Genomic DNA, 14,587 nt, shown 5'->3' with positions numbered 1-14,587 from the left:
ACTTTGACCTACCCGATTCTTGGCCAATCCTTCAGGGTGGGTACATACCATGATATCCCAAGGATCTAAATCTACCGGTGGGCAGGGACCCATGGCAGTTTTCGTTGGCGGTGCAGCATTTTACAGGATATGCAGTTCGACCTCATTCTCACATTTTAAGAAGAAGCATGAGAGAAAATGTACTAACTGGGAAAATGTACGATCCAAAGTCACTAAAAATTCAGAGCCCTTTCACCCTGTGAAGAGGGAAGTCCAGCGAAGCTGGCGCTCTGGTGGGATTTGCTATGTTGGGGTTTAGCTATATTGGGGATTTGCTATGTTGAATTTGGCTACAAAATGGTAAACCGACCCCTTTGCTATGTACTCGGGGAAAGAGGCTTCGGTGCCGACTCCGAGTAGCACAATGGGGTATTTTTTAACACTTAGACGATGGCTATACAATGCCCGGCTCTGAAAGAACTGGCTCGACGTCCATGGGCGACGGTGTTCCTAGCGCGTTCCTCGTGCTTTTCTACGACGTTCCCAGACGCGAGTCCTTGACCAAAACTGCGTATATACAACCAACGCTAACGCAAACTCCTCTCACACCCCACTCCTCCAATGACCTACTTTTTTCGTACACCGCCATTGGTTGCCATGCTTCACGCTCTCCCCCTTCAATGCGAGTATAGGACGGTGCGACTTACATCAACCCCTCTCCCCATTCTCCTTTTCATCTGCACCCTCTCACAGCATTCTCACAGGGTTGAGCTCTTCTTTTCCTCTCCTGTCCCGCTAGGTCATGTGGCTTTTCTACACGCGGACACGATCTCGTGGAACCTAGCCCATAACAGCTTCGCTGTAAAAACTTGACAGACTCAACTGTAAACATCTACATAATGCTGATTCTAACTGTCGCATACAAATATTGGCATATGTTGGCGCGAAGGCAATTTTCATATTAGTGCCAAAAGTGTGTAGGTAATAGGTCGAATTGAATTTAATATAGTCAAAAGCGTTGTAAGAATCTTTGCAGCATGAGTTGTTGATGCGCACCGAGCTGGCGGGACCCGAGTGGCCTGAGAGGTGTGTTGTCGTTTTTGCGGCTTCGGCAAACTTGCGTTTGTGTTACTTGAATTTGGCCTAAGCCAAAGCTTCTTCGAGCAGGACATTTCAGCAGGAAGTTTTGACTTACCCTCTCGTGGCACGAGACGTCGACGTGTGTCAAGCTGATGGGACCCAAGCGAACCGAGATACACATTGTCGTTTTCCTATTGCGGAGTGTTTTAAGACAGCGGCGAAGGCAAACCGAAATGAAATTGAGTTGGCAAAGCTGGAATATGATGCCTGCAATGCTGCCAGAGTGAAACATGAGGCTCACTTCTCGCCAAGTTCAGCAGAAAACCACGCGTTTGTCCTATTGACTATTAAAAGCATGCAGTACTTCCAACGGCGCTACACCCCACACTCTGTGAAATAGATAGGTGAAGATGCTTATCGCAATAGAGTTGGTGGCATTAGCGATGAATACGGTGTGCAACGATCCATGAGTAGGTTTTTTGGTACAGTGGCCGACTGATAAATCTGACACCGATAATCCGGACATGCTCGGTAATTTGGACAGCTTCGCGGCTCCGCCAATGGCCCTGTAAACTAAATGTGTAAAGACGACCGATATTTCGGACAGCCGCCAGCTCTACCGTAAAATTCCGAGCAAGCGCCCCCCCCTCAAGCCAGTCGAAATTACCGGCAAAGTTAGGGAGGACACCAAAATTCAAGATGGCAACGACAAAATTTTCTCGCAAAAAAAAAAAAAGAAGCGCAGTGGGAATGGCATTAAAATTTTATTGAACATGAACTTTATTAAGCCAAAGATTTGTTAGTGGCATTTATCACGCTCAAAACCACCGAAAGAACTACCGAAAGCGCGCATCGACGCTGCACCGATGCGTCGCCGCGACTGGCGAAACGAACATTGGTTATGCAGCTTCTATTCCATGTAAAATTATGTCTGCTAGAGTAAAGTGATGTGTAATGTTCACTTTATTAAAAACCATGTCCACGGTGAAACGTTTAGCACTAAAGAGAGTTCCGATGCAAGTCAAGCTCAGCTGCAGTGCATGGCTACCGATGGCGGACAGCGAACTGCGGCTCGGCCATGCTCGCATCGCAGCTGGTGGCACCGCAAATATCAGCATGTTTTCTTCATTGTGTGAAATTATTGCGAGGAGAGGGTAAAGCGGCAACGACGGTAACAAAACATTGCTGCTTGGGAGCGTCGGCGGTTTGTTCTGAAGCGCCTTCTGCTACAGATTTGAAGTGAACTGGGAAAGGCCTAGCGACGATATCGGTGGTGAATGATTAGTAGCAGGGAAGCTGCCAGCGACGCCAGAGCGTAGCCGCGACCACTCCTCTGTCGCCGAGTGGTCACATCGCTGTGCCACAAGGAAATCCTCTGTGCCGTGTGAGAGGCAGATCTCGCCTGTCGGCTGGCGGTCCGTGAACGACAGACCGCCAGCCGCAGTTTGCGCCGATGCAACCATGATTTGATGAAATGGCTCATCGGGGCTCCCAGATGCGCACCGGTGCAATTTGCCGAATTTGCCATTATTTTCATGGACTGGATGTGGCAGTCCAGTGTTGGTGCGGAGCGGGGAGAGGGGGGGGGGGGGCGCTTTCCCAGAATGGCGCGAAATCTTGAAATTAGCAATGCAGTTAGGGGGGGGGCTCTTGCACGGGTGGGGGCGCTTGCTCGGAATTTTACGGTACATTCGATTATCCGGACTCCATCCGTGACTGTAGCGTACGCGGATTCTGCCGCCATTATCTCCTCTGGCAACCTCAATGAGAGATGAAGTGTGGCCTCAGAGATATAAGACATCAAGTATGGCCTCAGAGATGACATTGAAAACAGTAATCTCTGAGGCCTTGTCTCGGTCACAGCACTACTCCTCAGATTAAATTACAAATGCTGATCTTGGAGGCTTTGCCTGAATTGTGAGGTCGCATCAACATCGCGATCATCACATCCTATTCTGGCATCCCAGCGCATGGCCCGCTCTCGCCATTCTGTTTGTTTAGTTGGCGTTCCAGAGAGCACACTGCTGGCTCCAAGAAGTCTTTCTTGTGAAGTTATCGACAGGCCGCGTCGAATGGCACCAATGGTCCTCTCGCAGTCTGACTCCGAATGAGCCTTGAGCCGCAGTCCAAATGACTCCGACTCTGCAACTGAAGAGCCTGAACTGCCGCCTACCACAATGAGCTCAAATGCGGACATCATTGATGACCTAGGCTGCGATGTGCCGATTCCTGCCGCCGTTACATTTGAAGACTTTGCAGACGTCGACAGCGCGGTGTTGTGTGCCGAACTGAACAATGACAAAATAATTAAGCAAGTTCTCCCACCGTCAAACAGCGACTCTAACTTGGATGATGTGCCGTGTGGATCTGACTCGAGCATTTGCAGTCCTTGCATCAGCGTACAGCGACAACAGAAAACCGGCAGAAATATAGCAGAAATATAGCCGTAGTTGGTTGCACGTAAGCGGAAGTGTGTGCAGCAACGAATCGGCCACTTCTTTGTTGCACAGGGGCATTAAAACGTAAAAAAAAAAAAAAATGTCATTTTTGGGCACATTCATTTTTTCGAACATTCCATAGTTCGAACTTATTTACTTTCCCCGTGAAGTCCGAATAATCGGTCGTCGACTGTACTGGATTAAGAAACCGAGCGTGTGCTAGTGTTCTGGGGCGAGACGGGCAGGCGAGTATTGCGGAGATGCTGCTGCAGTCGGCAGCTACCATTCTCGTCGCACGTGCCTCGTGCCTTTCCTTGTTTACACATGGGGTCAAGTGACCGGAAAATGTATCATACTGTCACCTGTAGTAGTGGGAACAGGGCAAGCACAGAGGCGCAAGAAGAAAGAAGTGCGCATGCTAACGGCCCTGCTCGATAGTTAGCTCTCACCGCCGTTTTCTCCAGAGCCCAGCTGCTCTCAATAAACGTCGTCAGCCCCCTTTGAAGGTGCGTGGCAAAGTGGTGGAGGTTACTTTTGTCCTTCAATGCATAAGCAACGTTTTGTTAAGAAAGTAACTGGAACGCCAATGCATTCTTCCGCTAAGTTCGGGAATTAATATCTCCAAACTGGTGTCATCCTGAGAATTTGTTCCAAGTGGATTCGCCTTCTGAACTCCACAGCTAGAATTTGTAAATTGCAATATGGGCCATAAGGTATTTAGTTAAAAACGTAATTAGTGAACTTTTGTTAATTAGTCAATTATGAATTTCACCTTTATGTGTAATGTCTGCCTCTTCGAGTAGACCAGCTCATGAACTAGAATTGTGCTATCTGCCTAGTGCTGCCAACCCTAGGAAAATGTCCCTAGATCTAGGGAATTTAGGTTGTCTTTAGGGAAAAGGGGAAATTTGTCAAAATTTTGGGAAATTTTCCTCTTACACATAGAGGAAAGAAACCACTGACGCGATGGAACTACAAAGGTGATGGCGTGTTTTGATTTTAGTCCCCGCAAATTACCTTCGCATTGGCATGCTAAGTATAACTTTACTATAATTGTACAGCAGCTCAGTGACCGCATATTGTCAAGTAAACGACGAGGTGTGGATGCCCAGCGGCAGTTAACAGACCACACTTACTGATCTGTCGCCATTCGTACCTACCGTAAAATTCCGAGCAAGCGCCCCCCCCTCGAGCAAGTCGAAATTACCGGCAAAGTTAGGGGGGGGGGCACTATCCCCGAGCGGCACCAAAATTCAAGATGGCCACGACAAAATTTTCCCGCAGGGTGAGAATAGCATCAAAATTTTATTGAACATGAACTTTATTAAGCCAAATATTTGTTAGTGGTGGTTACTCAAAACCACCGAAAGAACTACAGAAAGAGCGCAACGACGCTACACCGGCACGTCACCGCGGCCGGCGACGCGAACATTGGTTATGCAGCTTCTATTCCAGGCAAAATTATGTCCGCGAGAGTAAAGTGACGCGTAATGTTCACTTTATTAAAAACCATGTCCACGGTGAAATTTGGCACTAATGAGAGTTCATACAAGTGAAGCTCAGCTGCAGTGCATGGCTACCGACGGCGAACAGCGAACCGCGGCTCGGCCATGCTCGCATCGCAGCTGGTGGCGCCGTAAATATCAGCATGTTTTCTTCATCGTGTGAAATTATTGCGAGGAGAGGGTAAAGCGGCAACGACGGTAACAAAACATTGCTGCTTGGGAGCGTCGACGGTTCATGCTGAAGCGCCGTCTGCTACAGATTCGAAGTGAACTGAAAGAGGCCTAGCGACGACATCGGTGGCAAGTGATTAGCAGCGGTGAAGCTGCCGGCAATGCCAGAGCGTAGCCGCGAGCACTCCTCTGTCACCGAGTGGCCACGTCGCTGTGCCGCAGGGAACTCCTCTGTGCCGTGCGACAGGCAGATCTCACCGTCGGCCGGCGGTCCATGAACTACGGACCGCTAGCCGCAGTTCGCCCCGATGCACTCGTGTGCCCACTGGGGCGCCCGGGTACGACCATGATTCGATGAAATGGCTCATTGGGGCGCCCCGATGCGCACCGGTGCGATTTGCCGAATTTGCCATTATTTTCGTGGACTGGATGTGGCAGACCAGCGCAGAGCGAGAGGGGGTGGGGGCGCTTTCCCGGAACGGCGCGGAAACTTGAAATTAGCAGTGAAGTTAGGGGGGGGGGGAGCTCTTGCACGGGTGGGGGCGCTTGCTCGGAATTTTACGGTAGCTATGCTGTCAATTTCTGCATACCTTTAATGAAATATTTATCTGCAGCTGGCCAAAGGAACTGACAGTATGATGAGAGCAGAACCGAAGTCAAGAAATGTCTTACAAAGTACAAATTGCTCACGAAGACACTAGGTGACTTCGTGAGACGTACCATTTGGGATGAACGATCTATCGACCACTCATACTTTTTTTGGAGCCTGTTACGTGACACGAGTGGGAGCCGTCGTATGCATGCCTCCAGTCAAGCAATATGGCCTTTATTAATTTTAACATTCATTGCATTTTTTCCCCTTTATGTATGGATGTGTTTCAACTGCTCAATGAAGGAGCGCGGCCATCTCCTTCATATGAATGTGCATTTGACTAAAGTTTTGCACCTACATTTGACATTGTTAAGGCTGTGTGCAAATAATTGCTGTTGCAAGCATTGCAACTTGCAATGTGACATCATTCAGCTTAAGCACAGTGACTTCAATAAATCTTTTCCAACGAATACATAAGTCTTTAAACTAAAATCTGCAGGTTATTTGCATAGCACAAACACAGTTTATCTTACAGAGAACATACTAAATAACCGCATTTTGCCTAAATATAGGGAAATTAGGGAATTTTTCTATCTGAGTTAAGAGAAAATTAGCTTCAGAGGTTGGGAACTTTGTATCTGCCACAGGCAACCTTTAAAATTTTTTGAAAGTGTTTGCTGAAACACCTGGTATAATAGATATCTGAATGTCACTACATTCAGAGTGCAAGTGCACTGCCACTGACATGGTGCCATCGTAGTCTTCATTGCATTCCTGCTATACTTTGGGTACAGGGCAACTTTGAACAGAATGCCAAAGCCAGCTGCATTGTGTACAATTTTGCCAGCATATTTTTTGGAGAATGCGTCTCATGAACCATGCTACATAGTGTAGAATATTTTTTATCACTTTTCTGGTCTTTCATATCAAAGGTTAAGCTGGTCGGTCATGGTAAGAGAGAAATGGGAGGATGAAATTAAACATTAAAAGAAACGACAGTCTTCAGCAATTCCTGTGTCATTTAACTACATGTTGCTGCGACAACAGCTGGCTCTCGCAGCGGAGGACACCATTCTCAAGAATTGTTTCTCTACAGTGTATACGTCAGCTTCATCCACTGCACTAAATTGCCTGTCCTGGCTTCCAAGATACAAGTACAGCACCCCTCATTCAGAGTTTGCGTATTGCAAAAAACGTTGCTCAGTTTACCAAGTGCAAATGTTGCACAATAGCCTAGTGGATAGTGCTCTTGGCTCCCAAGTGCAGATTGCCAGCGTAGCCCAATGTTTAGTGCTCTTGGCTCTAGAGTGCCCATTACGAGAAATGAAATTTCATCTGGGTGATGGTAGTGGCGGGCAGTTTCACTTTAAAAATGTAGGCACTCCTTGGGCTATCATGGCACATGTTGACAATGTTTTTATGTAACATCTAATGTTGTTCAGCAACTTGGAGGTTACATCTCTATGATGAAACCATTGAATATCACGTACACTTTTTAGTAGTTCTGTGTGCCTTAGAGATACTTGTAAGTATATATATATATATCAGTATCTAGTACAGTTATGTTGCAGTTTATTGTTTGACCACATGACACAGATATTCATTTACTGGAACTACTTCATCGTTCAAAATGCCGTGCTACATAAGCCAATACGCTAGCCGTTGGAGTGTCTTCAGTGTGAGCAATGCACCAGCAGGTGGCCTGAGGAGGCCTGACGACACAACGTCCTCATCAGCATAATGGAAAGAATGGACAGGACAAAGCCAGTTTCGTGCTCTCAACTACGGTCACAGTAGCATCAAACTTATGTGCTGCAAATCCTAGTTGCCCTTCAGTCAGCTAAGGACTATAGTTGCTCTACTAATTACCAACATTCTTTGTGGTAGCACTGTCTTAGTGAAACTCGTTATTAAATCGGTCTATTTGCTGTCCTTGAAGTGTCCTGAAAGTGTTGCCCTTTTTTACCTGCGCAGTCGTGCTGGCCGTTGCAGTGCCCAGGCTAGATCTCTTCATCCCACTGGTTGGAGCGTTGGCAAGCAGCAGCCTGGCACTCATCTTGCCTCCCTTATTCGAGCTCTTCACAATGTGGGAGGGTGACCAGGGTAAACTAATGTGGAGCTGGCTATGGGTCAAGAACGTCTTCATCTGTGTACTCGGAGTGCTGGGATTTGTGACTGGGACATTTGTTACAATCACAGAAATTATTAACACCTTTTCAAGTCCACCCAGCAGCCCAGCGTGATTACATAGTGCTCTTGCTGTGAATACGCTTTGTTCCCGTGCATGGCATGGGGATGTAGGAGGATTTGTTATGTGGTATCCTATTTGGCCATGGTAGAAGTTTGTGCTCAACTAGAAGTATTGAAATGGGGTGCAGCTGTTACTTTTTCTGTATGGAATTTCGAAAAAAGCTTTGCATGCTTAACCAGAAATCTGTTCCAGCTCAGGCTGGCTGTCTAAGCTGTGTATGTACTCATATAAGTGTGCCTTATTGTACTGCAGAGGCATTTTTCAAGTGCAAATTATGGGGATAGGCACTAGTCTGAAGACTCAGCACAACCAGACATGCAGATACGTATACAGCAGTTGGAGAAAGCATATTGGTAAGGCTTCAACTAAACCAAGTTTGTCATGAAAAGCTTTTTTGAACTTTAGACATGCAAGTGGATTGGTGTTGACAATGTACTTCTAAACAGTTACAAGAACCGTTAACGCATGTGAAAGGTGTCAAATCCATTTCTCTGGGGAAGGTTGCATGTGTGTCGTGGTGTCTGGCTGACTTCGATATTTGGGGCTCAAAATCAGTGAACACTAATGCTGGTGATTCAATCCTGTGTTGATAGAGCCATTAACATTGAGTTAAGCCTTGGCACTGCTTGAATTAAGAGCATAATGAAATTAGTGTGCTTACGTTGTTATGTGCAAACATTCTGCTAGAATTTCTCTGCTAAGCATGTAATGAATGCAACAGAACTCTGCATGTTTTTACCAGCATTAGAATTGAAGTTTCTGGATAGCAACATCTTACTATAACCACTCTCTGAACTAGCAACGTCTAGCAGAAAGGACACTCTTTTGAGTGTGCTCACAAAGGACTGGCATTTGATCTAGACATGGGGATAGAGGGGACTACCTGTAGGTGGCAGTGGGATGTATTTATTGAGCCCTGGGAGGAGCTTGCTTACTTGCGATGTGCTTGCGATTTTTAAAACTCATGCTACCTTAGGCCATGTTCATCATTCTCATTTCTTAAGCAGTTACCTGATCAAATAATGAGCCTGCCTTTTCAGGGGCTGCAGAAAGTGCTGAGAATTAGCAGTAATTGCGCACTTGTTCATGTGTTATCTATCTAAAGCAGTTATCGTAACCAAATGATGCTCCTGCTTACAGTGCCGATATGAGCCGAGCTTACCATTTGGCAACAGTTGTCATTCATGCTGAGATTCTCATCCTGCATCACCAAAGTCCTCTGCCGAAGAGTTTGATGTGTGTATAGGGCTTCCAGTCTCATTCCATTAATCTGCGTACTTTTCGTTTGATTCGTTTCAAGCCAAGTCCCTCAGCCTAGCAACCTGTGACTTCCATTGAATCTTACAATGCGATAACTAGGCTGCTTGGCAACCATTTCATCATGTGGGCCTTTCTAAACAATATAGAGGTTGCATAGATGCATGCATTTCACCTCACAGTTTTTAATTGTGTGCACTGGTCACTCACTTCATGTGCCGCGCCACTAAGGCCATCGAGCAATGCACCTCTGTTATTGAGGTGCTTAATATCGACATTTTGGCGTGTGCTTCGTGATTATTCAAGAGATTTTCATGCATCTTTAACATGGCATTATAGCGAATTGTGCGAGCATTTTTCTCATGTCTTGTACAGCCTATTGTTTCACATCGTATGTGTGCCTTCTTGGTTGGTTTCTTGCTGTTTCTCATACGGCTTCATGTCTTTGTGCTCAAGCTGCCACTTGCTGTGTGGTATCATACCGCCGCTTTAAGGTGTACTCTGTTTTTCAGAGATATGATGTTGAGAGTGCTTGCTTCCTCCGGGCCTTTACGTTGTTCTAGTCTGGTAATTTCAGCTGCTTCTAGAAAAATATGCTTCCATGAACGTTTTGTGTGTTACCATGTATGTATAAATAAGGGTTTGCCTCCAACACAACCTGCAAGTGCCTTCAGTGAGCGAACCTTTATATATTTTATCAGTGCATTGTCGCACTGTGCGAATGTGCGAGTCTGTGATAATTTGTAGACTTTTTTTTTTTTTTAATGAGAACTGAAACCCACGTGCCTTACATTCATGGCTGCACTCCTGGGACGAAACAGTCGCCGTCAACAGCTTCGACAACTGGAATCTTTAAATCATGGTCTTCCATTTCATGTCATGTCCAAATAATTAATTTCCCAAAGCAGTTGTGGTGAAAGTGCCTGATCAGAGATGGTAATTGCAGTTTGGTGTTAAAGTGCTTAACTCTATGCCTTAACACATGTCTCTTTCTGGATTGATAAAACTGTACAAGACTAGCAGGCACCCTTTACATGAGTAAGTATTTCTTGGAACATGAGATGCTTTGTCAGTAACTTTAATCTTGACTCTGAATCAGTATTGGCTGTCCTGTGTAGCTTGGCTGATTTGTAGTTGTATCAAATGAGGCATGAATTGTTGAACGTGATCAGTCTCTTCTCTCAGACGCTGATATAACAAGCAGCATTGTTAGAAGTCCTTTTGCTGTCCCTTTAATAAGTGCGGCTCTTTTGTCATATGGGGACCATTTTTTGCCCTTTTTATGGTGAAGCTTGAATACACGTTTAGATTTATATGTATATACGTTGTTATGCACTCTTGTATATATACAAATGCATGTATTATACACCGACGTTGTGTCATTTATAGTAATATTAAAATATAAGTAAATGTAAACATTACATATTGAATTGATTGCTTCATTTACTGGGGAAGGAAATGCATTGCCTTATATTAAGAAAATGTGACGTATTTTTTATGACAATATGATCGATGAGATATTGACTGGTGTGCTGAGCAGTTATCTAACTTGTGTGCAAACAAGTGTAATGAAGCTGACTTTAGGCTCACTGTTGGCAAAGAGGTTTACAGAGTAGAAATTTACACGAAACAATTGACCTTTTCTATACATTGTTGCTCTCTTTCTTTCCTCTTTGACTTCTGAATCACTCTGTAAATAAAGAAAATTTGTTGGCATTATGTTTGTGTGGAACATGATATCTTTAATTATGATGGTGGTGGGGTCAGCAGTGTGCCTCACTGCTTGATTAGCCTGCTTAGAAAGTTTCTGCATAATCCCTCATCACCTGCTCTTTCGCTGTTCGTTTGTTTAGCATTTTTTGGAAGCCATTACCAGCAGTCAACTATTTATACAGCATTGAGAATTAAGTTGTCATAAGTATGACATGGAGAAGCACGGCACCTGGAGTAGCTCAAAAGCTATTGATCTTCTGCCAAGTGTTACCAAAATTCAGAGCGCTGCTTCAGTGGTTGTAACTGCAGATACAACCGCGAATCTGACATCACGGCGTCATAGCTGTTGTGAGGTTGGAAGGTGGCATGTGCCCTTTATAATGAAAAGTAGTGTTGTATTCGGAAACTCTATGTGGAGACAAGTTGAAGGTGCATGCAGAGGAATGGCCATGTTGCGAGATCCAAAAGATGAGAGCAAATGCAAGTCAGTAGGGCACAGAGTGGCTTTGCCAGCACTAGGTAGCATCTGCGAACTGTGCCTAGAGTGATGACATTCTTTTGTGTTGTAGCATCCACATTCTCACGAGTTAATTTATTTCTTTTTTTTTTTTTTCAAACTATCAGACTAGGATTTTATTCCAAGCATACTGTGCGGTGGCACCTGCATGTAAAAACACTTGTATGGAAAAATTTGAATGCTAGTCCAACCGAATATTATTGGCCAGTAATGCTGTATGAAAGTCCCGGTGCAGACGGTTAGATAGGCTCGACCTACTTTGTCGTCATCTAACGCGTTGGAGAAGTGGTGAAAGTGTGACAAATTTGTAAATAACATAATTTGGACTTAATTATAACAAATGTGGAATGGTTATATGACCCCAGCATAAGCACAAAATGCCATGGAATGCTTTAATAAAACAACACTAAAATATATTTATAAAAAATTGGTAACAATTGCCTGCAGCATAGTTTCTGGAAGCTTGCACAAGAAAAACAAGTAATCAAGTCTGTGGCCTTCAATATTCTTCATGTGCACATGGGCGTTCCAAACAGTCTCGAGCTTATTTTCATGCCTTGGCATTCTTGAATCCTACACATTGGCAAATTCTTTTCCTAAAATAGCTCAACCAATCGTAAAGACCTTCAATTAGCACTACATGAAGACATGTACTACGAGAAGACATGTGACACCTTTCGACAAAGTGCAATTATCTTACTACAGAGGTAAGGAGTGCTAATAGCGAAATCTTCGCCCTTTGCTCCGCTATCAAAACAAATGAAGGTAGCCTCCTGAAATCACGTGTAGGCGGGTAAGTGATTACTAATACTTGCATACTTTGATTGCAGTACTTGGAATCTGCTGTAGCGTTCCAAACGATGTCTCGCGGAATATTGTATTTTTTGGCGATCGACCCTACAGGCAGGCTATGGTTGTTTTTTCTCTGAAAGAGTTCGATAACTTCTGCAATACAATGACCTCAATTTCACCAAGAGCAGGCACATGGCAACTATTCTAGCCACTGTAACATGATGACCTCTTGACAATATCCAAATGCGCGCAAGGCCAGTGCCTCCGAGATAGCACAATGCCAGCGCACTTCGATTCACGATGCCATGCTACCTTGCCCGACTGCCATAGAATCTAACGGGGATGCTCCCAAGAAAGCCGTCAGAGCCGTTTGGAGCAACGTTAATAGAACCAACTTGGTGTGGCGATCGCTTTCAACATACGGTGCGCGCGGCCCTAAGCCGCGCAAAGTACAAGTTCCTCGCAGAGTAGAAGCCGCACACCTTCCCTTCCGCGCTGCCTTCCCGCTTTCCTCCTTTCGCGTGGGAGATTGAGTCGCCAGTTCCCCTTGCGCCCGGTCGCAAGATACGCATTTAGTGCTGCAGCTAAACGTCGCCTCCCCTCCCTCCCTCCCATCACCCCATGCACGGCCTTTCGCATGACCGGAGACATCGTGTTTGCTCTCCGCTGTGCATTCGCACTCCGCGAAAGCGCGCGTCCCTCGCGCGCTTTCGCTGAACTGTAACAGGACTGTAACAGGACCACGTATGTTGCTGAATTAGCAACAGCACTCACTGGGACCTGGAGTTGGAGTAGCATGCCAGCTCAGGATAACACCTCTATGTGCTCTTGTAAATCAGTCTCGGTTTTTCTCTCTCTTTCCATTGCGGAGGATAGATACTGCAGAATTCTGTATTAGCTACACGCGCTCACGCAAGCATGTACACACGCAGCTCGTTGGCGCAATTGTTGGATTACTCTGTCGTACAGAAATGTGGACAAGATGAAATGCATTTGCGTCGTCCTACGTCATGCTAGATCGCACAAACTGTATAAGTTTAAACTTTAGAATGTTTCAATCATTCAATACTGAATGTACGTAACATATGCAGATGCAAGAGGTTCAAGAGGCATGTTAGAACTGTAAGAGGACCACGTATGAGAACATTTGAAGCCCGTAGGCTAGAATTTCTCATAAGAGCGAATTCCATCTAATCTTGATGCTGGGCATAGTATTAACGAAGGCGACGAGCCAGTAGCGAAGAGCTCCTACGAACGAAAAGCTTTGTGAATTCGACCCCAGATTTCTGTACCAAGAAGGCGCATATAAATAAAAGCGGAATAAGGTAATATGAGCACATAGATAAAAATAGCGTACAAAATATTTGCCGTTACATATGCTACGGAAAATTAGTAGGTAAGTATACTATATATGTTTGACCAGGAATATAGCATAGGCACAAGGGAGTCGGGGAGTTTCCATAGAATAACGAACCAAGTTTCTGTGAGCTGATTGCTCTTTGCACGCCGTATGCCGTCAGCGCCCTGACGACACCGGAAGCTGGGGGTTTCGATTCCAGCGCACTCTTTCGCAATGGCCGTCCACTGCTTGACGTCACTTATTATTCTCAGTATAGAGGAAATGAAGGCTTCCTGGCAGTTCTCCTTATGAGGCCCATGCCGAAAGTCGGGTGCTTAAGCGGTGCATAACATATACTTCAGCTTGTCGTTATAGGATTGCATGTGGAAGGCTCAATTTCCACATAGGTGGCTCGAGTATTTAACGCTACTTCAATTAGTACCCCACGAATGGGATGCAGTTGCGTCATCGTGAAACGCAAATGCGCACTTGCATAAAAAAATCTAGGCCAGAACTTAGCACCGCTAACCTTCTAGCTCTACGATCACACTTACATTGCGATTTCTGTTAGGCCGCGGCGGCCGCATCTCGACGAGGGCAAAATGCAAAAACGCCCGTGTCCCGCGCATTCGGCGCACGTTGGAACCCCAGGAGGTCGAAATTAACCCAGAGATCCCCCACTACTGCGTGCCTCATACTCATATCGTGGTTTTGGTGCGTAAAATCCCAGAATTTTTTTACAGCTGAGCGCGCGTTTGTGCATCACGGGTGACCTTCATCAAAGTGATATGCTTTCTGTACCACGTATCTCTTTGTTGCGATTTCGTGCACACTGTGACGTGATCACGCATGCTCAACACAGTGTGATTTTTCTGTTAGATACCTCCAAAGCGGATAAGTCTGTCTATAATGATACAAAGAAATGTGTGATCGATGGTCGGATCGAACCGCCG

At 45.5% G+C, this 14,587-nt stretch overlaps 1 protein-coding gene across 4 annotated transcripts in view; it reads left to right on the top strand.

Annotated features, from left to right (window-relative positions):
• LOC119450255 (proton-coupled amino acid transporter 1) overlaps positions 1 to 10,992 on the top strand; it is a 69,764-nt gene extending 58,772 nt beyond the window's left edge. For all 4 annotated transcript variants that reach the window (XM_037713646.2, XM_037713645.2, XM_037713644.2 and 1 more), the window contains exon 10: positions 7,740 to 10,992. In XM_037713646.2, coding sequence (XP_037569574.1) covers positions 7,740 to 8,008 — 269 coding nt within the window. In that variant the 3' untranslated portion in view covers positions 8,009 to 10,992. The remainder of the gene's footprint in view (positions 1 to 7,739) is intronic.
• Positions 10,993 to 14,587: the final 3,595 nt, after the last annotated feature.

The sequence above is a fragment of the Dermacentor silvarum genome, chromosome 4 (assembly GCF_013339745.2).
Source record: "Dermacentor silvarum isolate Dsil-2018 chromosome 4, BIME_Dsil_1.4, whole genome shotgun sequence".
NCBI lineage: Eukaryota > Metazoa > Arthropoda > Arachnida > Ixodida > Ixodidae > Dermacentor > Dermacentor silvarum.
Note: the sequence above shows the minus strand (reverse complement) of the source record. Positions and strands in the feature narration are given on the sequence as shown.